Source organism: Dryobates pubescens, chromosome 21 (assembly GCF_014839835.1).
Source record: "Dryobates pubescens isolate bDryPub1 chromosome 21, bDryPub1.pri, whole genome shotgun sequence".
NCBI classification, from domain to species: domain Eukaryota; kingdom Metazoa; phylum Chordata; class Aves; order Piciformes; family Picidae; genus Dryobates; species Dryobates pubescens.
The window spans coordinates 17,149,341-17,172,602 of record NC_071632.1 but is presented as its reverse complement, the minus strand read 5'-3'; the positions used below and the strand labels follow the sequence as shown (position 1 = coordinate 17,172,602).

The 23,262-nt window shown below is 44.8% G+C and overlaps 1 protein-coding gene across 1 annotated transcript in view; it reads left to right on the top strand.

The window, feature by feature from the left end:
* The first annotated feature begins 4,207 nt into the window (after positions 1 to 4,207).
* The window catches only part of DLEC1 (DLEC1 cilia and flagella associated protein), a 39,600-nt gene continuing 20,545 nt past the window's right edge, over positions 4,208 to 23,262 (top strand). Inside the window, exons 1-22 of the mRNA XM_054171276.1 lie at positions 4,208 to 4,431; positions 5,263 to 5,272; positions 5,383 to 5,523; positions 5,675 to 5,831; positions 6,514 to 6,624; positions 8,252 to 8,436; positions 9,010 to 9,230; positions 9,473 to 9,554; positions 9,933 to 10,020; positions 11,323 to 11,496; positions 12,567 to 12,703; positions 13,559 to 13,651; positions 14,130 to 14,220; positions 15,130 to 15,292; positions 16,058 to 16,250; positions 17,584 to 17,642; positions 18,141 to 18,315; positions 20,318 to 20,411; positions 20,600 to 20,730; positions 21,040 to 21,198; positions 22,359 to 22,498; positions 22,733 to 22,886. Of these exons, the coding sequence (XP_054027251.1) occupies positions 4,208 to 4,431; positions 5,263 to 5,272; positions 5,383 to 5,523; positions 5,675 to 5,831; positions 6,514 to 6,624; positions 8,252 to 8,436; positions 9,010 to 9,230; positions 9,473 to 9,554; positions 9,933 to 10,020; positions 11,323 to 11,496; positions 12,567 to 12,703; positions 13,559 to 13,651; positions 14,130 to 14,220; positions 15,130 to 15,292; positions 16,058 to 16,250; positions 17,584 to 17,642; positions 18,141 to 18,315; positions 20,318 to 20,411; positions 20,600 to 20,730; positions 21,040 to 21,198; positions 22,359 to 22,498; positions 22,733 to 22,886 (2,982 nt within the window). The remainder of the gene's footprint in view (positions 4,432 to 5,262; positions 5,273 to 5,382; positions 5,524 to 5,674; positions 5,832 to 6,513; positions 6,625 to 8,251; positions 8,437 to 9,009; positions 9,231 to 9,472; positions 9,555 to 9,932; positions 10,021 to 11,322; positions 11,497 to 12,566; positions 12,704 to 13,558; positions 13,652 to 14,129; positions 14,221 to 15,129; positions 15,293 to 16,057; positions 16,251 to 17,583; positions 17,643 to 18,140; positions 18,316 to 20,317; positions 20,412 to 20,599; positions 20,731 to 21,039; positions 21,199 to 22,358; positions 22,499 to 22,732; positions 22,887 to 23,262) is intronic.

Genomic DNA, 23,262 nt, shown 5'->3' with positions numbered 1-23,262 from the left:
CCTTTATTACCACAGGCAAAATAAGAAGAACCTGGGGTGTGAAAATATAAACCTTATTCTTTAATTTGGGGGGACAAAGGCAAAAGACTACTGCTGGGTTGTGAGTCTAACCAGGAACTGCTTTCCTTGTTAGCCTTCCTTACAGATAACCAGTGGATCCCCAGCTAGTCACTGGGCACAGAATAAAAGCCACCAATTTTGATAAAACACTTTCCTGGGTAGGCTGTTTGGGGTAACTGCTTAGCAAAACACATTCCCGGGTAAATGTAATAGCTTTTGACAAAAGGAGGTCAGACTCTCTACTCCAGTAACCCTCTCTGACCCAGGGACCTGCGAACATGTTGGTTAACGTGGAGCATGGGCCCCTTGTCCTGCTCTGCTTGAGGGCCCCAGTGTCACACCAGCACTGCACCCTCCAGCTAGATCTCTGCAGGGAGGCGTAGCCCACTTCCAGCTTAATTAAAGAGTGATGTGTCTGCCCAGACACTGGTGGAAAGGAATGACTGGCTCCTTTGTGCATGCATTTTCCACATGCTTCTCCTACATGTTGGGTGTGTCTGGTTTGTAAAATCCCATGTGGCTTCAGTGAAATTACAGTGTAAGGATCTCAGCAGAATTACAGCAATACCCACTGACTGGTTTTACTGAGGAACAGACTTGTAGATACAGGAGAGGGGTGTGGGAAACAAAGAGAAGCCGGCAGTCAGGAAGTGTGAACTGGAAGCAAGTGAAGGGGTGGGCTCATGTCAGGAGACAGCCACAAAATAACACTATGCCAGATGTTGGGAGAAAATAATGAATATTCAGGTGGAACTGCCAGTCACAGGTTGTTTCAAGCTGTCTCCAAGAACGGTGGAGCTAATCTAAGTACAGGCAGCAAGGCAAGGGTCTGTAAGAAATGGATAGTGTTTAAACTAACTAGGCTCTGTGAAGGAAAACAAACAACTGGCAGGACAAAGAAGCAGTGCAACGTGAGAAGCCAGCTTTCAGAAACTGGGCTGTTTGGCATGTTTACCCTGAAACTGAAAGGTTGCTTCTCCATTCTCCATGTCTGTAAATTTTCCTTGGGTTTTAAAGTCAGGCTGTGGATGCTGCTTCATCTTCAGGATACACAGGGCAACATACAAGGGAGAGTGGCATTCTGGTGCTACCTGTTTGGCTGCATCTGCAATAATTAAGGGATAATGTAGGGTTTGCCTGTGCAGTGAATAAACACACTTTAGGTAATACACTGCTATGGGAATAGGCAAGATGGTGATGGGAGAATTTAACCTGCTCAGTTCCTTGATCAGAAGGACCTGATGGAGCAGGTCCAGAGGAGGGCCACGAAAATGGTCAGAGGGCTGGAACACCTCTGCTATGAGGACAGGCTGAGGGAGCTAGGGGTGTTCAACCTGGAGAAGAGAAGACTTCAAGGAGACCTAATAGTGGCCTTCCAGTACCTGAAGGGGGATACAAGAAGGATGCAGAGGAAGTTTACAAAGGCCTGCAGTGGAGAGGACCAGGGGAAATGGTTTGAAATGAGAGCAGAGCAGGTTTATATTGGATGTTAGGAACAAGTTCTGCACCATGAGCGTGGTAGAACACTGCAACAGGTTGCTCAGGGAAGTGGTTGAGGCCCCATCCCTGGAGATACTCAAGGTCAGCCTGGAAGAGGTTCTGAGCAACCTGACCTAGTGGAGGATGTCCTTGCTGACTGCAGGCATGTTGGACTAGATGACTTTTGGAGGTCCCTTCCAACCCAAACTATTCTATTCCAAGAGAGACTAAATACCTTTCTTTCCAAAGGTTCTTCTGGATACATAGGGAACTTACTAGGGCCACTGGAGGGCAGCAACGTCAAAGTGAAGCCTTCATCAGCCTGGTTTGGGGAACTGTTTCCATGAAAATCCCAAATCAGGAAGACCTCAGCAACAACAGAGAAATGATTTTCTAGTACCCAGCTGCAAATATGAAAACCATGTGATCCTTCCAGCACAAAAATCAGTAATGCAGTGTCATTTTCCTTACTATCCTGTGTCAGAAGAATGCTACCTGAAGCCCTCATGACTTGTCTGAATATCAGAAAGTGCTAAGAACATACAAAAATACTTAAGAATCTTGATGCACACTGAACTCCATTGACTTGAGTCCTGGTTCCAGTTCTGCCCCCTCAGTTTAAGAAGGACATTAAGACACTTGAACCTGTCCAGAGAAGGGCAACAAGGCTGGGGAGAGGCCTCGAGCACAAGCCCTACGAGGAGAGGCTGAGGGAGCTGGGGTTGTTTAGCCTGGAGGAGGCTCAGGGAAGACCTTATTGCTGTCTACAGCTACCTGAAGGGAGGTTGTAGTCAGGTGGGGGTTGGTCTCGTCTCCCAGGTGGCCAGCACCAGAACAAGAGGTCACAGTCTCAAGCTGCACCAGGGGAGATTTAGACTGGAGGTGAGGAGAAAGTTCTTCCCAGAGAGAGTTGTTAGCCATTGAAATGTGCTGCCCAGGGAGGTGGTGGAGTCACCATCCGTGGAGGTGGATTGGATGTGGCACTTGGTGCCATGGTTTAGTAGTCATGAGGTGTTGGGTGACAGGTTGGACTTGATGATCTTTGAGGTCTTTTCCAACCTTGTTGATTCTATGATTCTGTACCTATAAATGTAGGCTAAAGTTTGTGTTTGTGTTGTTGTTGTTGTTCTCTCTGTTTGTTTCACTTCCTACATGCATGAGGCTCTCTCCAGCCTTTGGAAGTTAAATATCTTAGAGTATAGAATAGTGATAAAGAGGGTGATACATAATATGCAAATTGTTGCTAGTGTTCACCATCTTTCTAGACTGCTGTTTAAGCCTTCCACTCTGATCTGGCTTTTGACTACTATGGATCTGAACTTGACAAGTGGATATCAACTTCACTTCCAGATTTCATGTTGAGTTTCTGGACTTGGGGAAAAAAAGAATCCAGTTTCTAAGCTGAGATGATCTTCTTGGCAAGTTACTGAATGGCAGTAAAGATTAAAGTACAGAAAGGTTTTTTTTTTCCCCCCACAGTTTTTAATGTGTGTATATATATATATACTGTTTTAAACAAATACATCTGCTTTACTGCCACTTCTCTAAGGTTTTCTTACAGGCTGGGAAAGAATCCTTTTTAAAAATGCTGGATTTCATTAACATTCCAGTTGGCAAACAGATGTTCTAATCAACTGCAACAGTGCACCATGAGAGGAGCTGAAATTCTGATATGGAAATGTGCCAACATGTAGATGCTCCAGCCTACACCCCCTGTGTGCCTGCACGAAAACAAAGCTGTGAAACTTTTCTCTTGCAAAACACAGGTAACCTGGTTCTGAGCTCATCAGATGTCAGGGATTTCTCTGACTTGCCTTGACCCTTGGAACAGGATATTGCAGATTTGCCAAGCTTCCCCTACAGCAAGTTTCCCTTTTTTTCACAGGGAAACTAAAATCACAGCAGCGCCTCAAAGGCTCCTTTGGTGTCTTATTCCAAATGCAGACTTTAGGGAGCTGAAAGCTAAAGCTTCTGGCACTGTGTAGTTACAAGCCCACTGCCCACCTCCACTCCCAACCCCTGCAAACCTCCTTTACAGTAACCCTGATGGAGCCCAACGACTCTGATAGTGACGGAGAAGCCCCAGGCTCCACAGTCTAGTTCCCTCACTCTGAGCAAGATGGATGGGGATTGAAAAAAACGGGGGGGCGGGAGGAGGAAGGAACAAAAGGAGGCAGGACAAGCAGAAATTGCTACGCCAGGATGGTTTCCAAGGAAAATATCACCCTCTTCAGCAGGAGCAGGCAGCTGTTGTTAGCAACCAGCATACACAGGCAGGGCTCTCCAGCTAGCAGAGGGGGAAGATAGATGGTTTTGGGGGATGAAGATTAATTACCCCATATTCCAGGGATGAGCCCTCCCTGTGCATGTGGCATGTGGCAGCTGGGGATGAAGGAGAGGATTTGTCTTTTTCCGTCAGCTGCCAAACTCTGGCTTGCACCGGAGCCTGACAGAGGCAGAGGTACAATCCATGCCTCCTGGCAAGCCCAAATCCCTTCAAAAGTTTCGGGCCAACATTTTGTTTCTTTTCTTATTAATTCACGCAGCAATTCTGCTTTGCAAGAGAGTGCAAAAAGTGCAGCGGCAGGGCAGAAACTGGGTATGAGCCTCGAAGAGACACGAGGTGCCCCCATCAGCACAGTGGCAAAGGGCCGTGCGAGGGGTGACGATGCCCGGGGAGTGGGGGTCTGTCCTCTTCGTTTCGTTGATCTCGGACGGAGCCGAGCCCCGAGCGCCTCTCCTCCGCCCCCGGGCCGGCTCCCCGCGGCCCGGCCGCCTTGCCCTACCCACCCACGCGGTCGCTCAGCAACGGCGACGCGGCCGGGCCGAGGCGAGCGGCCGGGCCGGGGCGACCACAGTGCCAGCTGTGCCATGGCCCAGCGGAGCGCACAGGTAAAGCGGTGGGGCTGAGCCGCACGGGCACCCACAGCCCCGCACACAGACACCCCCCCAGCCTACACGCAGCGCTGCCCGCAGCCCCCCACCTTGCGAACAGCCTCACACACGCTGCTGCGCACCGCCAGGCGCACACGTCAATGCCCTGGCGTACTGGTTTGGGCTGCCACGGCTAACTTTCTGCACAGCACCTGGTGGGAACTGTGTTTGGGTTTGTCCCGTTCGTAATACAGAGGTGTTTTAGTTATTGTTGGGCGGTGCTTACAGTGGGTCAAGGTTTTTTCTGCTCCTCACACCAACGAGGGAGTAAGCTGGGAGTGTGCAAAAAGCTAGAAGGGAACACAGGTAGGACAGATGACCCCGATGGACCAAAGGGATGTTCCATACCCTGTAGTGCCATGCTCAGCATGTAAATCTGGAGGAAGAAGGAGGAAGGGGTGGGGATGCTCAGAGTAATGGTGTTTGCTATATATGATGGAGCCCTGCTTTCCTGGGGATGGCTGAACACCTGCCTGCTGATGGGATATGGTGAATGAATTTGGTTTGCTTTGCTTGTGTGTGGCTTTTCCTATTAAACTGTCTATTTCAACTCACAAGTTTTCTCATTCTTCCAACTCTCTCCCCATCCATCAGGGAACAGTGAGGGAGCAGCTGTGTGGGGCTGAGCTGCCAGATAGGGTTAAACCACAACACCTGCACAGTACTTGTATCCTCCACCCCCTACCCCCCCAGAGCTCACATGGCCTTGTGAACACACACACACATCCTTGCATGCATACCCCAACACCTCAGTGTTCACATGGGCACACAGTGTGTCCCCTTTCACAGTCCTTTCCAGGTACCTTTCCCAGCCCTTTTCCCCCAGTATTCTTCCATTTGCTAATTCTAACCATTTTCACAGTCAGGAATCTCTTCCTGAGCACTGATTTCCTTATTATTATTTCTCAGGACATCTCCCACTTGCTGGCTAGTGTCTTTGAGGACCTGGACACCAGAGATGTTACTGGGGAGGACCTGGAGACAAATTGGATCAAATCCGAAGGAGGAGGTGACATTGATTGCAGGAGTTTCATAGAGGAGCTACAGGAGGTAAAAGTTGAAACCAAGTCAGAGTTTGGAGCTCTGTTCAGCTTTCATTGCTACTTTTATTTTAAGATCTTCTGTAAGATAGAAAGGTGGGAGGGGGGATCCTGGAATGGATCTTTACTTACACTCTTTTATCTACCCATGTCCATGACAGCTTCGTTCTGAGTACCAGCAACGACTGAAAGCAGCTGACACACTGGAAGAGAGCATCATTCAAGCTGAGCATCGAGCAAAAGCTGAAGAAGAAAGGGCCCTAAACATACTGAAGGCAGGTGTGGAGAAAGATTTTCACAAACTAGGATTGCCACCAGGTGAGGATTGTGGGAATACTGTGTCTCCCCATGACATGCTTGTGGTTCCCGGAGACCAAGGAGACATTTGTCTGAATCACTGTTAGGACTCAGTGAGCTTCTGGGTTGGCTTTCCATCAACAGAGCGACTCTGAAGTATTTTGTGCAGGCATTCAAACAAAGTAATATCTGTTTGACATGGTAAGAAATTAAACAAACAGGTCACTTTCACAGCATTAGACCTGCAGTCAATGGCTTGTGACCTAACTTTGTGAGAAGCTTACATAACATCAGTGAGCAAAGGTTAAATGTTTCTCTGATGGATGCATAGCTGGGTTTGAGCTGAATTGAGAACTGGGCAGTGACTGGCTGGAAAGCAGCCCTGAGGAGAGAGACTTGGGGGTGCTGGTGGAGGAGAAGCTCAGCGTGAGCTCTCGGTGTGCACTTGCAGCCTGGGAAGCCAATCAGATCCTGGGCTGCATCAAGAGAAGTGTGGCCAGCAGGTCAAGGGAGGTGATTCTCCCCCTCTACTCAGCTCTGGTGAGACCCCACCTGGAGTACTGCGTCCAGTTCTGGAGCCCCTATTCCAAGAGGAATATGGAGGTGCTGGAAGGTGTCCAGAGAAGGGCCACAAGGGGTTTTGTGTGTGGTTAGGTTGTTTGTTGTACTGGTTTGTTTATTTGGGTTCTTTTTCCTGTTGCAGTGCCATCCTATTTTAGGGGGATTGTGGATAATGAACTCCTTAGAAAGAATCATTTGATTTGCCCTGATGATTACATCATCGATAAGAAACCTACTACCAGAGCACCAAAAGGTAACTTAAAGCTGAGGATCATTTAGACTTTTTACCACACTCTGTAAGAACTGAAGCCCTGAAGAACATAGCTGAGCTGAGTATATTTTTATAGCTTTCTACCCATGCAGAAGGGACTGCAGTTTTGCAAGCATAAAATTCCACTGTGGGGATGTTGTCAAAGTAAAATGGAGAAATTCAAAATGATGGAGGTCAAGTGAGGTTCAATATGGGATTTAATGGTGGTCACACATTTGTTTACAGTTCTTTCCACGTGACACAAAACCTGCATTAATTGTGACTGCTCTTCTGTTCGATGTTATTAGCACAAAGATTCTTCAGTAAGCAGAGAAGGGAAGTGGTTGCATCAAAATAAAACACTTTTTCAGTGAAATGAAACCATATGCTTTATTTGGGGTTTACAATTTTCCAGTTCTAGAAATATATCAGTTTAATTTGCAAGCAAAAATTGGTGTCCATGTATCCCCTGCTGGAGAGGTGAGCCCATGGCAGCCTCATGAGGCTCAAGAAGACCAAGTGCAAGGTCCGGCAGCTGGGTTAGGACAATCCTAGGCACCAATATAGGCTGGGCAGAGACTGGCTTGAGAGAAGTCCTGAAGAAAAGGGCTTGGGAGTGCTGGTGGATGAGAAGCTCAACAGGAGCCACCAGTGTGCGCTTGCAGCCCAGAGAGCCAATCACATCCTGGGCAGCATCAAGAGAAGCATAGCCAGCAGGTTGAGGGAGGTGATTCTCCCCCTCTGTTCCACTCTGCTGAGACCCCACCTGGAGCTCTGTGTCCAGTTCTGGAGCCTCTACTACAGGAAGGATCTGGAGGTGCTGGAAGCTGTCCAGAGAAGGGCCATGAGGATGAACAGAGGGCTGGAGCTGCTCTGCTATGGAGATAGACTAAGGGAGTTGGGGCTGTTCGGTCTGGAGAAGAGAAGGCTCCAAGGAGACCTAATTGTGGCATTCCTGTATCTGAAGGGGGCTACAAGAAAGCTGGGGAGGGACTTTCTAGGGTGTCAGGGAGTGATAGGACTGGGGGGAATGGAAGAAAACTAGAAATGGGTAGATTCAGGTTGGATGTTAGGAAGTTCTTCCCCATGAGGGTGGTGAGACACTGGAACAGGCTGCCCAGGGAGGTGGTGGAAGCCTCATCCCTGGAGATTTTTAAGACCAGGCTGGATGTGGCTCTGAGCAACCTGATCTGGTGTGAGGTGTCCCTGCCCATGGCAGGGGGGTTGGAATTAAATGATCCTTGAGGTCCCTTCCAACCCTAACAATTCTATGATTCTAAGAAAAATCTTTTGGGCAGTGTCAAGACATCTTCACTCTTTTTTGGTGGAGTCAGTGTTCCTGAAGGAGTTCAAGAAACACGTGGACCTGGCACTTTGGAACATGCTCTAATGGCCATGGCAGTCTAAGGTTGGCAGTTGGACTCGATGGTCTTAGATGTCTTTTCCAGCCAACACCTTTCTATTGCTTTTATGAAAATAAATAACAAATTTCAATTCCATTCTAGAAGCTTTAAAGTGTATTTTTTTAACCATCAGCATGGCTCAGATAAATTCATACACCTGTGCTTAGATCAAATGCTTATAATGCATGGTTTTCCCTTATGGAATGGAATCTTTCTTTGAATTGCAGGAAAATCAGTGCCTGGCTACCTCAGGGGGGCATTTCATGTTAGGCAGCAGGTTTCTTCACTCTCTCAGGACCAGATGCCTGCAGACCTGCAGAAAAAAATTGATGGGCTGCCAAATGTGCCTTGTGGCACATTAACTCTGCCTTCAACTGCATGCTCTAGCCACCACACTAAAAAGGTAACAAAGGTATGTTTTACAGATGTGTTAGTTTCAGTCTGTCAGAACTATAGAATAGAATAGAATAGAATAGAATAGAATAGAATAGAATAGAATAGAATAGAATAGAATAGAATAGAATAAACCAGGTTGGAAGAGACCTTCAAGATCTTCATGTCCAACCTATTGTTCCTGTAACAAAGGGTGAATATCAGTCTCAGGGCAAGTTTAGGCTGGAGGTGAGGAGAAAGTTCTTCCCAGAGAGAGTTGTTAGCCATTGGAATGTGCTGCCCAGGGAGGTGGTGGAGTCACCATCCCCGGAGGTGTTCAAGAGGGGATTGGACGTGGCACTTGGTGCCACGGTTTAGTCATGAGGTGTTGGGTGACAGGTTGGACTTGATAATCTTTGAGGTCTCTTCCAACCTTGGTGATTCTGTGGTATCATTGCATTGTTGATTTGCTGCTAAGAAAAGAGGAAAACAGGGTGCCTTGTCTGAATTTGCAGTGCTGTGTGGCTTTAATTAGGCATGTAGAGATGCTTTCCTCATCACCCTTTAAAACACTGTGTTTAATTTCATGCCGTGGTCTGGCTGTTTTTCCAAGAAACCAAGTACCTCAGGGAGGCCAGCCTGGAAAGACAGACAGTGCAAAGCACTGGAAGAAAGTGAGAGTGCTTATCTTGCCAACCTTGACAGAAGGCAGAATTACTTGAAGAACCCTCGCTTTTTCCCACCACATGCTCCTCACGGAGGCAGATCTCTTGTCCTTTCTCAAGAAAAGGTGGAACACGCCATAGCCAGAGGAATACCAGAAGATAAAGAAGGGTATGCAGTACATACAGTATCTTGATTCTGAGCTGGGGCACACAGAGAGCTCCACTGTGGGATTACTGTGGGTTTACACCTAGCTATTTTGAGCTGAATGTCTGTACAGCCTCTTAGGAAATGTCTGCATGACGTTTTGGGTTTGCCAGAGGATACGTTCTGCAGTTTCTCATTTTATCAGTATTCAAGGAGCTAGGCAGCAAGAGACTGTCTCCTTTATTTGTTTATTTTGAATCTTTCAGTGATACCTCCTTTGTTCCTGTGTTTCTTGCCAACCCACCTACTGTTTTGTTTCCTGATTATGAAGTCGGCCTAGCTTATGAGGTGAGAACTTCGTTGTAGGGAGTTCATTCTTACCGCGGAGAAGCGTTATGTCCTGCTGTGATCTACATACTTCCCCCAATCTATTGGCTTTCTGCAGCCTAACAAAAGTCTAAGTTTCTTCTTTATATTGAATTACTGACCCTTTTCCTTCCTTACTCTTTCACACATGCCACTGACACACTAACCAGTGAAAAACTGAGAGAGACCCTTTTGAGTCTCCACTTTGGTAGTATCTAGTTCAGCCTCTACTGAATAAACTAATATTTTTAGATTAGTTGCAATTAGTTCCTACCAGCAGAGTGCTAGGGAATTACAAACATTAATAGTGAGTGATGATCAGTGCAATGGAACATTTTGTTTTCTTTGTTTCAAATGAAGATGACTATAGAGCTGCTGAACGTCACTTCAACGTGTCGTCAAGTAAGAGTCATCCCTCCTTCTACTTCAGCATTCAGCGTTAGGCCAGGTGAGAGTTCTTTTTACTGGCTTTAAGATATTAAAACCTAAGAGATCTAATTTATCAGCTTGAAAGGAGGTTTCAGAGACATTCTGTCTGGTTCTGCTATCCATAGTGCTCAGTTCTTTAGCAACTGAAGGATGACTTCTATCTCTGGGACTATTCATAGAATCATAGAATCAGTCAGGGCTGGTAGGGACCACAAGGATCATCTAGCTCCAGCCCCCCTGCCATGAGCAGGGACACCTCACACTAGATCAGGCTGGCCAGAGCCTCATCCAGCCTGGGCTTAAACACCTCCAGGGAGTACTGCATCCCGTTCTGGACCTCCTATTACAAGAGGGATCTGGAAGCGCTGAAACATGTCCAGAGAAGGGCCATGAGGATGAGCCGAGGGCTGGAGCACCTCTCCTGTGAGGACAGACTGAAAGAGTTGGGGCTGTTCAGTCTGGAGAAAAGAAGGCTCTGAGGTGACCTTATTGTGGCATTCCAGTATTTGAAGGGGGCCTACAAGAAGGCTGGGGAGGGACTTCTCAGGATATCAGGTCGTGATAGGACTAGGGGGAATGGAATGAAGCTGGAGGTGAGGAGATTCAGACTGGAGGTGAGGGAGAAGTTCTTCACCGTGAGAGTGGTGAAGCCCTGGAATGGGTTGTCCAGGGAGGTGTGCAGCTCATAAGCAAATTCAAGTGATCTAATGAGGAATTAAAGAAGATTAACAGTAAAGTGTTTGAAGTTAGATTAAAATGTATCCATGGAATACCCAGACTGAGTTTTATCCAAAATTCCTCTAGGAGCACATGTAGTTTCCACTAAAATGATCAGATGGAGAGGACAAGGAACAACATACTTCAGCTGCAGCAAGGAGTATTAGATTAGAGGAAAATTAAGAACAACATATTTCTTGCAGTAAGGTAGTCAGGTACTGGGACAGGTTGCCTAAGGAGAGTGTGGCATCTCAGTCACAATATTGGAGGAGTAATTAGATAGGAGAAGTTAGAAACCCCTATGCAAGCCTTGCTGGGTTGTGGTGGAGGAAGATGTCTCAAGGTTTCCCCTCACTCTGTTTTCTCTAGCTCTGAGAGGCACATTCCAGGCAAAAACCTCTGAGTTCCATGGAAGATGTGCACATACACAGATTACACTGGCACGCCCTTTGTGCTCATCTGTTTTTATCAGCTTGACTTAGGCAATAAAGGGGGAGAGTTAGCAGGCAGCTTTCCAGGGGCAGATGTGATCACAGATACCTATGCCAGCTTTGGGAGGCTTCAGATTTTTAATTCCCTGCATTCTCTTTTTTTTTTCTCCAAGGAAAATTTCCAGGAAAGGAAAGAATGCTTGCTCCTGGGATGAAATGCCAGTACACAGTCCAATTTCTTCCTGAAAATGTAGGAGATTATGAAGATCATATATCAGTGGAGACTCCAGCCTCAAAACCTCTTCTGATCCCTATCCAAGCTAGAAGACCACCTCCAGTATTAACATGTCAGTAATGTCCACTGCTGAAGTTTCTCTGGAGTTAAATGGACTTGGGGTATATTTTTTTTCATGTGACTGTCTCCAATTTTATGTCACAAAACAAATATGGACCAGCTTGGCAGTGCAGTTTCTGCATATTTATATATCTGTCTTCTTTTCATTCATAATATGGTTATTAGTCATCAAATTTAATCCTGTCAAATTTCCCCTCCATTTTCTGTTCTTGCCACATCAAGCTTTTATTAATTTGGGTGGTGTTTTTTTCACAGTATTAGGGAAGTGAGCAGGAACCACTGCTTGAGGTTTGTGTCTTGCAAGTTCCTGAACTCCTAACTGTAATATTAATCCAAAATATTAAGGAATTATGATTTAGTTAAATATTTATGCTATTAATGAACATTCATTGAAATATGCAGTATTTATATATGGATATGACATATATGCAGGATGCTTATATCCATAGGTCATGACATATGGGAGTCTGATATGGATTCATAGAATTGTTAGGGTTGGAAGGGACCTCAAGGATCATCCAGTTCCAACTCCCCTGACATGGGCAGGGACACCTCACACTACAGCAGGTTGCTCACAGCCACATCCAGCCTGGCCTTAAAAACCTCCAGGGATGAGGTTTCCACCACCTCCCTGGGCAACCTGTGCCAGTGTCTCACCACCCTCATGGGGAAGAACTTCTTCCTAACATTCAATCTGAATCTGCTCCTAGTTTTGTTCCATTCCACCTAGTCCTTCTACTTCCTGACACACTAAAAAGTCCCTCCTCAGCTTTCTTGTAGCCCCGTTCAGATACTGGAATGCCACAATTAGGTCTCCTTGGAGCCTTCTCTTCTCCAGACTGAACAACCCCAACTCCCTCAGCCTGTCTTCATAGCAGGAGGAGCTCCAACCTTATATATATATAGCCTCAACTGTAACAGCCAGGATTGCTTTTGCAGAAACTTGCTTTGATTGTTATGTAAATTCACTTTTCCTCTTACAGTGAGCTGTAAGAAGGTGGCTTTGCCAGCTGCTGGTCTGCTCTGCCTCTGTAGTCTTATTTTCTATGGTACTCATTGCAGTGCCTGACATTATAGACTGTGGCTCCTGCCTTGTTGGAGGAATAAAATCAACAAAGCTTTTGTGCAGAAATGAAGGAATAAGACCTGGGATGTTCTCTATAATGCCAAAGAATGCCTGCCCACCTCCTAACTCCAGGGTGAGTGATTAGAATGGAAATACTGGACAGGGTATGGTATAAGTGTCCTGACAAGGTATGTTAGCACAGATGTCATAAGGCTTTGCTGGGGGCATTTGTGTTGTGCCATTCTCACAGGGATTCATATTTATCCTCAAAACCAGTCACCCTGGATGTCTGAACCTTCTGCTTGTGCTCTGGCTTGCCTCTGGAAGGAGCTGTCTTGCTCAATGATGAGGTAAACTCAAGTATAGATCAGGGAAAGGACAACTGATTTGAACTTTGACCTGGCTCTTAAAGCAAATAGAAATGCAATCAGTTCAAGCATTGCTTGAGCTAATTTCCTTCCACTCTCCACCAAAGATGCCACTTACTGACCTTGCTGCACCTTTCTGCAATCCACTCCAGTACTGTTCTGTCTTTAGCTTTCCATCACAAAGCAGGGTTTAAGTGAAATGGACAAAGATGTGACTGGCTGACTGGCATTTTATGTGCAGGAGAACAAGCTAGTGGATAGCTGCTGTACCAGCTTGACCCTTCTGAACCACTTTACAGTTCCAGCTCAGAGTGGGTCAGACAAAGCTCCTATGCTCAAGCATAGCTGTTCTTCTGTAAACATGAATATTAGGGCTCATGGCTCACGACACTATCATTTGTCTTTGGGAACAGTACCTTCCCTCCTCCTTTCACCAAAGTGATTATAAAGCATCAAACATTTTTTCTAATTAAGCTGTATTCATAAGCTACACACTTCTGAGATGTGTGACAAAAGTTACAGTAAGAGGTAAAACAGTGATGTTTTGCCTGTTTAAGGTAACCCTGCATTTAGAAAACAACAACTTGATCAATGTAATTTGTTTTGTTTTAACATGTTAGGCTGCTGCCACTGTTGATTTTGTGATACAAGATCCTTTTGGGATCCATCCCGGTGCTTTTGAGCTCACTCCAGGGCAGACTACAACAGTAGAGGTTAGTACCAGCTGCTATAGAAGGTATTTATGCTTTACCAAATACTAAAGGTGGACCTTGCAGTTTCAACTTTGTGTAAGCAAAAATGCTCAGATGCTTTTGTGCAGTTATGCTGGAAGAATCTCAGTGGTGGAGAGTTTGTCACTGCAACTTCAAAGTCTTGCTTAGCCACTCAGAGACCAGTCAGGTCCTGAGAGAGCCATTCATACACAGCTAACCCAGCAGACTGTTCGCACCTCCAGTGACTACAAAGCCAGCCTCTAGTGACCATCCAGACACACAGGTGTAAGTTTAGTGACCCAGAAAACACCTATTTCTTCCTGGCCTCTGCTATGGGGATGTGACACTGTCTGTTTCTTGCAAATGTAAGATTTAATTGCTAATTAAATGTCCTTTAGTGAACATTTACAAATGGAAGTTTATTACTTCCCAGAAAGAAACCGGTTATGGACATTGCTGTTTCACTCTTCTCTTTCAGGTAGTGTTTTTCCCTTCTTTTCCAGAAGTCTCACAGCAAACATACACCCTGTTTTGTGACAGCTGCCAAGTCAATGATGTTACAGTCACAGGTTTGTTTCTAACACCTTTTAGAGATGTGATCCTGTCATCTATTCAGCTAGCCTGAATGGTGGTTGAAGGGACAGAAATATTTTATGTCATTGGATTAAGCAAATACTTTGTCCCCTGATGATTTTAAATGCTAAGCATTTTTATTACTGCTCCATCCCAGTGCATGAAATACATCATGGGATGTACATGGGATCCAGAAAGTACTGAGCTCTTAACTCACTGTAGCCAGAAATCCAAATGTAGCACGTCAACAAGTGGCAGAAAACAAACCCTGTTGTTAGCTGCAGTTCCTTAGACTTTTGTACCAACAAGATAGCATGACAAGCTATAAAGCATCTGCTTGAACAGGGCAGAAATACATCTGGGGCAAGTTTGGGGCACATCCTTGGATCAGGGCAGTCAGGAAAGAGAGGCAGTCTTTGGATTAGCTAATGAGACCACTTAAAACTCCTGTAAATGTTAGTGCTTGTCCTGTAATGCAGTTGTGCTACAACATTAGGCCTGACTCATAGTCTATTCAATCACTTTGTTACAGGTATTTCCTTTGGAGATTTTTAGCAGTGCATTTGCTGCTAGTTTTTACTTCTATATACAGCCCAAAGCCTCTGGGAGCCACATTACCAGCCGTTGCAAACACTCTGCTCACTTGAGTGAAATTATGCTCATGTGAGCTGAGGCTGCAGCTCTGAAATCCAAATCTCTTAAATTCGTGAAGAGAAGACCTCTGTTGAAATATGTTAATAAACAAAAAGCCATCAGGAAACCATTGTGCAATTAACACCTTGGAGTTCTGACTCTTGAGGAAACACCAGCTAAAATCACTAACAGCCACTGCTGGTGTTTGCTGTTCGTGAGCAGCACGGACAATAGCCAGGTGCTAAACACTAATCCCTGCTTCTGTCTTCAAGGGGTTGGAGAGCTGATAGCTCTGGAGCTTTCGTCTGTCACGGGTGGAGAAAGCAAACCTGAACCTGGTGAAGTGAGTGATGTAACAGCACAGCATCTTGTACGGTTTGAGCCCCAAAACCCACACACCACCGAGGAGAAGAAATTGCTTATAAGAAACTCTACGTACGTAAGCTACTATTAGTAGGGTAATGCTCTGCAGCCTGAACATGTTGGTAGGGGTCTCATATGGGATGCCATACCCTCTCAAGCTGAAGAGACCTTCTTGCAGCTGATAAACAGTGTCCTTCCTCCCCTTAGTAAGGCAAAGGTTTTGAGGTCAGCATAAGCCAGGTTTCAAAACTCATGAAGATATTCCATGGGATGCACTTCAGCTGGAGCAGCCTAGTTAAGCAATCTTTTCTGGATGACAGAGACTACTGCAGAGCCATTGCTATAATCTTGGCTGGAGCCACTGTGTTTGTTGACATGTTCAAAACCACATCTTGCACTTGGATTAAATTCAGAACATTATGTAGACCGTCAGCAGTGATCCAATGCAAACATACTGATAGCAGCAGGAATGGGCCTGTTGAGCTCAGATCCTTAAAAGAAGCATTGTAGAGTTTCCTAACAGCTGTGTTAGATGACAAGTTAAATAATAGGAGAAAGTGTTAGGATATCTTACACATTTATAGAACTTACTTCCATATTAGCATGCTCTTTGTGCAGTTGCTACACTCTGACTTTACACTGCCTCTTTAGCTTTGTAGCTCACAAAGGCTGGCAAGCCTAACCCCTGTAATGTTTAAAGAAATGAGTTCCCTACATGGAAAAGGGAACTGAAATTTCTCTCCCTGATATTTTGCTTAAACATATCTCATTTTTTTTAAATCATAGTTTTTCTTTTGTTTTGTCTTTTTTTTTCCCCCCCCCTTGATCTCTTTGCAGCCACATAGAACTTCCTTTCTACTGGCAGAAAAGGAAGCCTAATCTGAAACCAGTAATATCAGAACAAACTGCAGACTTGGTGAAGCTCAAACACAACCCAGACACAGAATCAGCCTTCTCCCTAAATCCTGAGCAGGGAGTTTTGCTTCCACATGTGGATAATGAATTTACTCTCACTTACACTCCACAGGAGGTATGCCTTGTGATTCCTTCCTATCTACAAACTCCAGCTGTGTATTTGTATGCAAGCCATAAAATCCTTGCTGTGCTGCTTTCTGAATTAAATTTAATCAGCTGGTACTATGCTCTGATAAACAGCCCTCAGAATGTGGAGAGCTCCTAGAAGAAAAGCTGTTTTGACTGCAAAATGTGAGACAGTTTCTGATCTTACGTCATTTTTGGTACTGACTGGACACAGTAAATTTTGTGCTGAAACTATGGACACATCCCCATAGCTGCAGCTGTACTGACTGGTGAAGCTGCCACCCTCAGCACAATATCAGCTGCTCCACAATCTCCTGACCTTCTGCTGAGTGAGCTGCTCTAGAGATGTGCCCTATACCTGCTGCAGCCTAAAAAGGTTTGCTGAGCAAACTGGTTAGTTAGACTTTGTCCATCTGCAGCTTTTGGGGGCTGAAATGGGTCCTGTGAAGAGCTGTGTGGAAAATCAAGTGGATAGTTAGTAGCCTTTGGCAGAGAAATGAGGGTACACAGCTGTGAGGCATAAAGAGGGGTTCAGTGATGTTTGAATGCAGCTGTACCAGCGACTGTTGTCTTGGTTTCTGCTCTCTGAACCTGTAAATAAGGAGCATGAGCTCACTGTAGTTAAAGAATTTCAAACCAAAGTAAGCCTAAGAATGGGAAAATGCTATGCTGTGATGATTGACAGACAGGCAAAGGAATGCCTCAAGTAAGTATGGAAGAGAAACTAAACTGGGTTTAAAGAATATTTTAATTGGTTAATAGGGAAACATATTGAATTAATATTAATATGTCTCGACAAACACAATACTCTTTTTCAAAGCCCTTCAGATTTAAGACCTGCTTCTGTGTTTCCTTCCCTCCCCCTCCCCCTCTCCCCCATTAGAATGTGGAAAGCATCTCCTTTTCTCATGGTGGAAACCCAAGGTTTCTTACTCAAAATCAAATTGATGGTCAATTAAGGTAAATACCCTGGAGTGGTTAGGGAAAACTTTATGTTAGTACAGCAGTCCTGAGCTCCATTTGGGGAGCCTTTGCAGATGCTTGTGTGTAGTATGCAATATACTAGGGAAATAATAACAGGCATGTCAAAAATGAGTGTTTTTCTTGGACTCATGCTCCATGAGATCAGAATCTGGCTTAATATTTTGCCATCAAACATGTTTTCTTTTAGTAACTCTAGAGTTTGATTATTGTTTATCAGAGCTTAGCACTCAGATGCTGATCGTTCATCCTTTACATGTAAACTACTTTATTGTCTTTTGTTTTATCCTCAACATGATTGATTACTTGACATTAAAATCCTATCCTTCTTCACTGTGCAGCTGAAGAGTTATCACAGTGTGATTCAGATGGCACTGAGGGATGTCCCAGAAACACCTTGGTAAGCTGAGAGATTCCTGGTGAGATGTGTAGGCAGATTTTTAGCTATGCTATCACATTAAGTTACTGAGTTTCTTCCTCTTTCTGGTGTTGGTGGACTAACAATTATAAAGGATTTTATCTGCACAACTAATTGTTGCATGAAGAGGATCTCTGTGATCTGAACAGATGCCTTAGCCCTACCTAGGGTTCTTGGAAAAAGATAACACTCTCATTTTGTCTGTTCATTTTCCAGGCTTTCTGCTGGGATTTCCAGCAGGTTTCCCTGTTACTGCTGCTTGTCACAGCAGTCTGAGACTTACATACTTGTTCATGAACAGACTGGGACAACTGGAGCACATTAATGAACTACTGTAATTTTTCCAGTCCTTAATGGTGCCCAGCCTGAGCTGACTGCATGCAGACAGTCTGTACTGGAGAAACTTGTGACTGGGCAATTAAAAGATGGGATCCAGTTTAAACACCAGTTTAAGATGCTTAATGGTATTTCCTCCCAAAGCTCAGTTACAGAGAGGATGCTTCAAAACATCCCAGAATGCAAAACAAAGGATGTAATAGCACTGGAAATAGAAGTTAAGGGATCAACAGAACCGTTTCAACTTCTTCTGGAACCATATGTCATTATCATCCCTGGAGAAAACTTTATTGGTGTAACTGTCAGGAAAAGATTTAAGGTTAGTTTGCTTTTGACTTCATGTGCTTTGTGTCTCTAGATGTCATAGGTGTTGCAGAAGACATCAGACAATCTATGTTAGTTTATTTTTTCTTGCATATTTTTAAAGGAGGCCCTGACTCCAGGACAGTCTAAGCTGAAATTCCCAGCAAGCCTCCTCAGCCCCACGCTCCAGGCAGCAGTCTTTGTTGTTTCCTCATCTCAAGTTTGATACCACAGACTTTCACTCTTCTAAACATTTTTTCTGGGTCACTAACCTGTAGTTTATCACTCTGTCACTCCTGTAGCATAGAAGTTTTTCAGTTGGAAGGAATAGCCCATGGATGATTAAATTGCTTCATAACAGAGGCACTGTTCATAAAAAGGACTACAGCAAGAACAGAGCAGCTGCAGAGGTCCCATGTGCTGCAGCTTACTAGACCTTATTTTTTCCTGCATGTTCTGGTCATTTCTTTTTGACCATTATGGGACAGACAGCTGCTGCAATTGTCCACTCAGTGCCCTCTTCACTAGACTTAAGGATCCTTTTAATCATGAGAAAAAAAAATGCCAATTAGCAAGACCAGGCAGGAAGACATTTCCCAGTTAATGGTCTTTCCATTTCTTCTTATAGATACTGCTAATCAGTGTTTAGTTTTATCCTTTGTCTCCCTCGAAGTTCTTTTTCAACTGAAGACAGCCATTTCATACTTTCCAGTAATCCAGTACAGCTACATCTGTGGTATAAGTGATTAAGTCACTTACTGATAACATAACAACATTCCTCACAGTTTCCAACTGTTGGTTTTTTTAAGTCTTAAAAGATAAGCATTTGAACTGTGCTTAGACATAATTGTGCTTCAGAGAACAATCTTATTCACTCTAAGTAAGAAATAACATCTGATCAGATCCAGAGAGCAGGCCAGAGATTTCAGGAGCTTGTATCTCCACCACTCCCTAGAAGGCTTTATTTCCAGTACTCAGCACTGGTTTACACCTTGAGTCCTGTGTCCAGTTCTGGGTCCCTCAGTTTAGGAAAGATGTTGAGTTGCTGGAAGGTGTCCAGAGAAGGGCAACAAAGCTGGGGAGGGGTCTGGAGCACAGCCCTGTGAGGAGAGGCTGAGGGAGCTGGGGTTGCTTAGCCTGGAGAAGAGGACGCTCAGAGGAGACCTCATTGCTTTCTACAACTACCTGAGCGGAGGTTGTAGCCAGCTGAGGGCTGGTCTCTTGTCCCAGGCACCCAGCGCCAGAACAAGAGGACACAGTCTCAAGCTGTGCCAGGGGAGGTTTAGGGTGGATGTTAGGAAGAAGTTGTTCATAGAAAGAGTGATTATCCATTGGAATGGGTTGCCCAGGGAGGTGGTGGAGTCACCATCACTGGAAGTGTTTAGGAAGAGACTGGATGGGGTGCTTAGTGCCATGGTTTAGTTGATTAGATGGTGTTGGATGATAGGTTGGACACGATAATCTCAAAGGTCTATTCCAACCTGGTTAATTCTATTCAATTCTATTCAATTCTATTCTATTCTATTCTATTCTATTCTATTCTATTCTATTCTATTCTATTCTATTCTATTCTATTCTATTCTATTCTCTAATGTTTGATTAATGAGAGGCCTAGGAGATGAGGTGAGATGTAGCTCTTGCATCTGTTTCGCACACACCTAAAACCCAGTCAGGTTAATCGCATTTCTTGTCCTTGTTTCACATCACAGAGGAGAAAGGGAAGACACAACATTCTCATGAAAATAGCAGTGGTTAGTGCTGCTCAAGTTGGAGGTTAGAGGAAGGATGGAGTTCTGTGCCTTTCCACTCTTCCTGTGGTCAGTTTATGGCATGTTTCAGGTGAAGTATGTTGTAGTTAGACTCAAGTAGGTTGTAATGTTTAGTGGTGATCAGGATATGGTCAGAGTTTGCACAGTGTAAAGCTTGCAGTGTCTGGTTTGCAGTACTCTCAGCAAATTGGCTTGTGGCTGTGAGAGCTTAGGGTGCATTAACTGTCTCACTGACTTTAATTATTTTAGATGTGGAATAACAGCAAATCATTGATCAAGTACACATGGGAGAAAATCCTGTCCTGTGACATCATGGAAGTTGAACCCCATACTGGCATCATAGGTAAAGTTTCTTCTTGGAAGCATCAATTAATGGCAGAAATGTTTAAGCTGCTATGAGTGGGAAAGAAAAATCACAGAGCACTATAATGCAAGCTGCAAACCAAGGCCTGATCCCCATCCCACAACAGGCTTCCAGCACTTGGTTTCTTTGAAAAGGGTGAGACAGGACCCTGATTTTTTCTCTTCTAGATGCAAGTTCATGCTGTGAATTTGAACTGACAGTTACTGGAAGCAAACCTGGGTGCATCAGCCATAACTTGCAGTGTAGAATTGAACACTGCCCACAGCCAGTTGTGCTGCATGTTGAGGCCGCTTTTAAGGTAAGGAATCATTCAGTGTTATCAAATGACTGGCAGTGAGGCCTGGCCACTGTCCATATGGAGCTTCTTGCTCTTAAATGCATGTCAGATCTAAAGCAGTTACACATAGGAGTTGGTTTTGCTATCCAGTAACTCCTGAGGCAATGTTGATGCTCCCATGACAGTAGGAATTCTTCTGCGTTACACGCAATGCATTTGCTTTCTGCTGTCCTCTGGGACACCCAAAGTTAATCTCAGATGATGTATGTTTCTTAATTAGGCAGTTTTGGCAGAAGTGCTCATTCTGACATCTGTTTCCCGGTGTCCTAGGGTCCAGTTCTTCATATTGATGTTCCATCGATCCAGTTAGGTTTGACTAAGAAGGGTGAGAGTGTGTCGAGAACGCTTGAGATTTGTAATCTGAGTCAGCTGCCAGCACAGTGGAGAATGCAGGAAAGTCAGGTTTGTCTGGCTGAAAGGAATGAAGAGGTAAGTCACTGCTGGAGCTGGCTATGCTCCCTCTTTAGCCATGCCTTCTTTATGCTTAGGAGAGGTAATATTCATTCTAGAATGCAAAAGTCCTGGTTTACGTGGCCTCTTCTAAAACTGGTTCCGTGTAGGTCCATAACTGCACAAGTTCTTTAGAGATTAAATACTTCCTTGCAATTTCCATTAGTCTCAAATCCTTTGCCAGCCTGATCCAAACAGACAAATCACTGTCCTTTATGACAGTGATTTCAGCTGGTGCTGATAATAAGTAAGAGGATAAGACTTTATTAGGACTGAGGCTGCTAACCACTCCTCCCACAACAGCATTGTGAACAAGAATCTCAGGACCTCCTGAACTGGGCCTTTTGGCTTTAAACAATGGCTTTGAGACACAAAGGTTTGTCCCAGACCAAAACAACTTCTTAGCACAATGAATATTAAAGCTATTGTTCAGTATTATCTCGCCTGTGTTGTGTCAAATGCAGTCCACTCCCTTCTTGGTCATTCCACTATGTCATGTGAAAGAATTAAAGCAGCTTGGAGGTCATACTGGTGGCAAAGAATTAAGTAGGAGGTGCTATCTGCAGACCATCAAAGATTCCTACTACTGGGGAGGAAGAGAAAAGAAAAGGGTGGAAAAATACTGAGAGCCTGTTTATATCCCAGGGAAGATCAGAGCCCAAGTGCTCCGTTCCTGCTTTCCTGAACCTCTCCAGAGCCCACCCCACACTGATGTTTTTTCTGTTTCCACTCTTCCTGCCCTTCTTCCTTAACCTTCTGTCTAAGAATCTCCTCAACTTTTTGCACCTTGCAAAGGCTGCTGTTCAGCCTTTCCACCTGGGAGGAGACACTGCTGCTGTCTGCTTTTCCTCCACATTAGCCCTCACTCCATGCACAGCCATTCCTGTTATGCCCTTGGCTCTCACTAACCTTCTCATAGATTATTGCCTTTTTATCAGCTGTCTCCTCATCCAGCCAGGTTTTCACAGAGCTAGCACTGTGCTTGCTGAAGTCAGCCCTGGTGGGACTGCAGGGAGCGAGAGAAAGGACATGTCTGAGGGACAAACAAGGCACATGGAAGTCCTAATTAGATCGTGTGGCTTCAGTCTTTTACACTTGCTTTGCAGACATCAAAGAAGTTTCTGTTTCTCCTCTCCTAGGTATCTCCCTTCACTATTCAACCATCTGCTGGAGAAATACCTCCTTTGGGTACATGCAGTGTGTCAGTTCAGTTCACATCAGCGCTGTGCCAGCGTCTCCAGACAGTATTGGAACTAGAGGTAGAAAATGGGGAAAGAAGGTAAGGGGGGGAAGTGATGTCCTGCTCCCTTTTTTTCCCCCTCCTGAGATTATCATATGACTTAAGCAAAAATATGTAGCAGGAACTCAGAGTGGGGTTGTGTAACCTATCAATGAACCATCCAATCACTAATATTGCTAAATAAACATGATCCTCATTCTTTCCAACACGCTGTTGTATGTCTAGCACATTTCATGAACAAGAACAATAGACCATCTGTGTGTTTATTTCCAGTCATCTTCCTGTTTCTGCTGAAGTTCAGACCCCCCAAGCATGCCTGCTATCTAGTCACCTAGTATTCCCTGAAATGTATACTGGAGTTCCTGCCAAAGCAACCAGCAAACTTTTCAACCAGAAACTGCTGCCAGCAAGATACTCCTGGGGAAAGGTAAATGAAATGCACTTCCAATGGATGAAGCAGGCAGCAGGGGGGGAATGGCAACTTCTGTGTCAAAATGCAAAACTGCTCTTAAAGCTTTTCTGATAGATCTGTTGAGTAGTGATTGCTGTTTACCAGCCTGTCAGCAGAATCACAGAATCACCAAGGTTGGAAGAGACCTCAAAGATCATCAAGTCCAACCTGTCACCCAACACCTCATGACTAAACCATGGCACCAAGTGCCACGTCCAATCCCCTCTTGAACACCTCCAGGGATGGTGACTCCACCACCTCCCTGGGCAGCACATTCCAATGGCTAACATCTCTCTCTGGGAAGAACTTTCTCCTCACTTCAAGCCTAAACTTCCCCTGGTGCAGCTTGAGA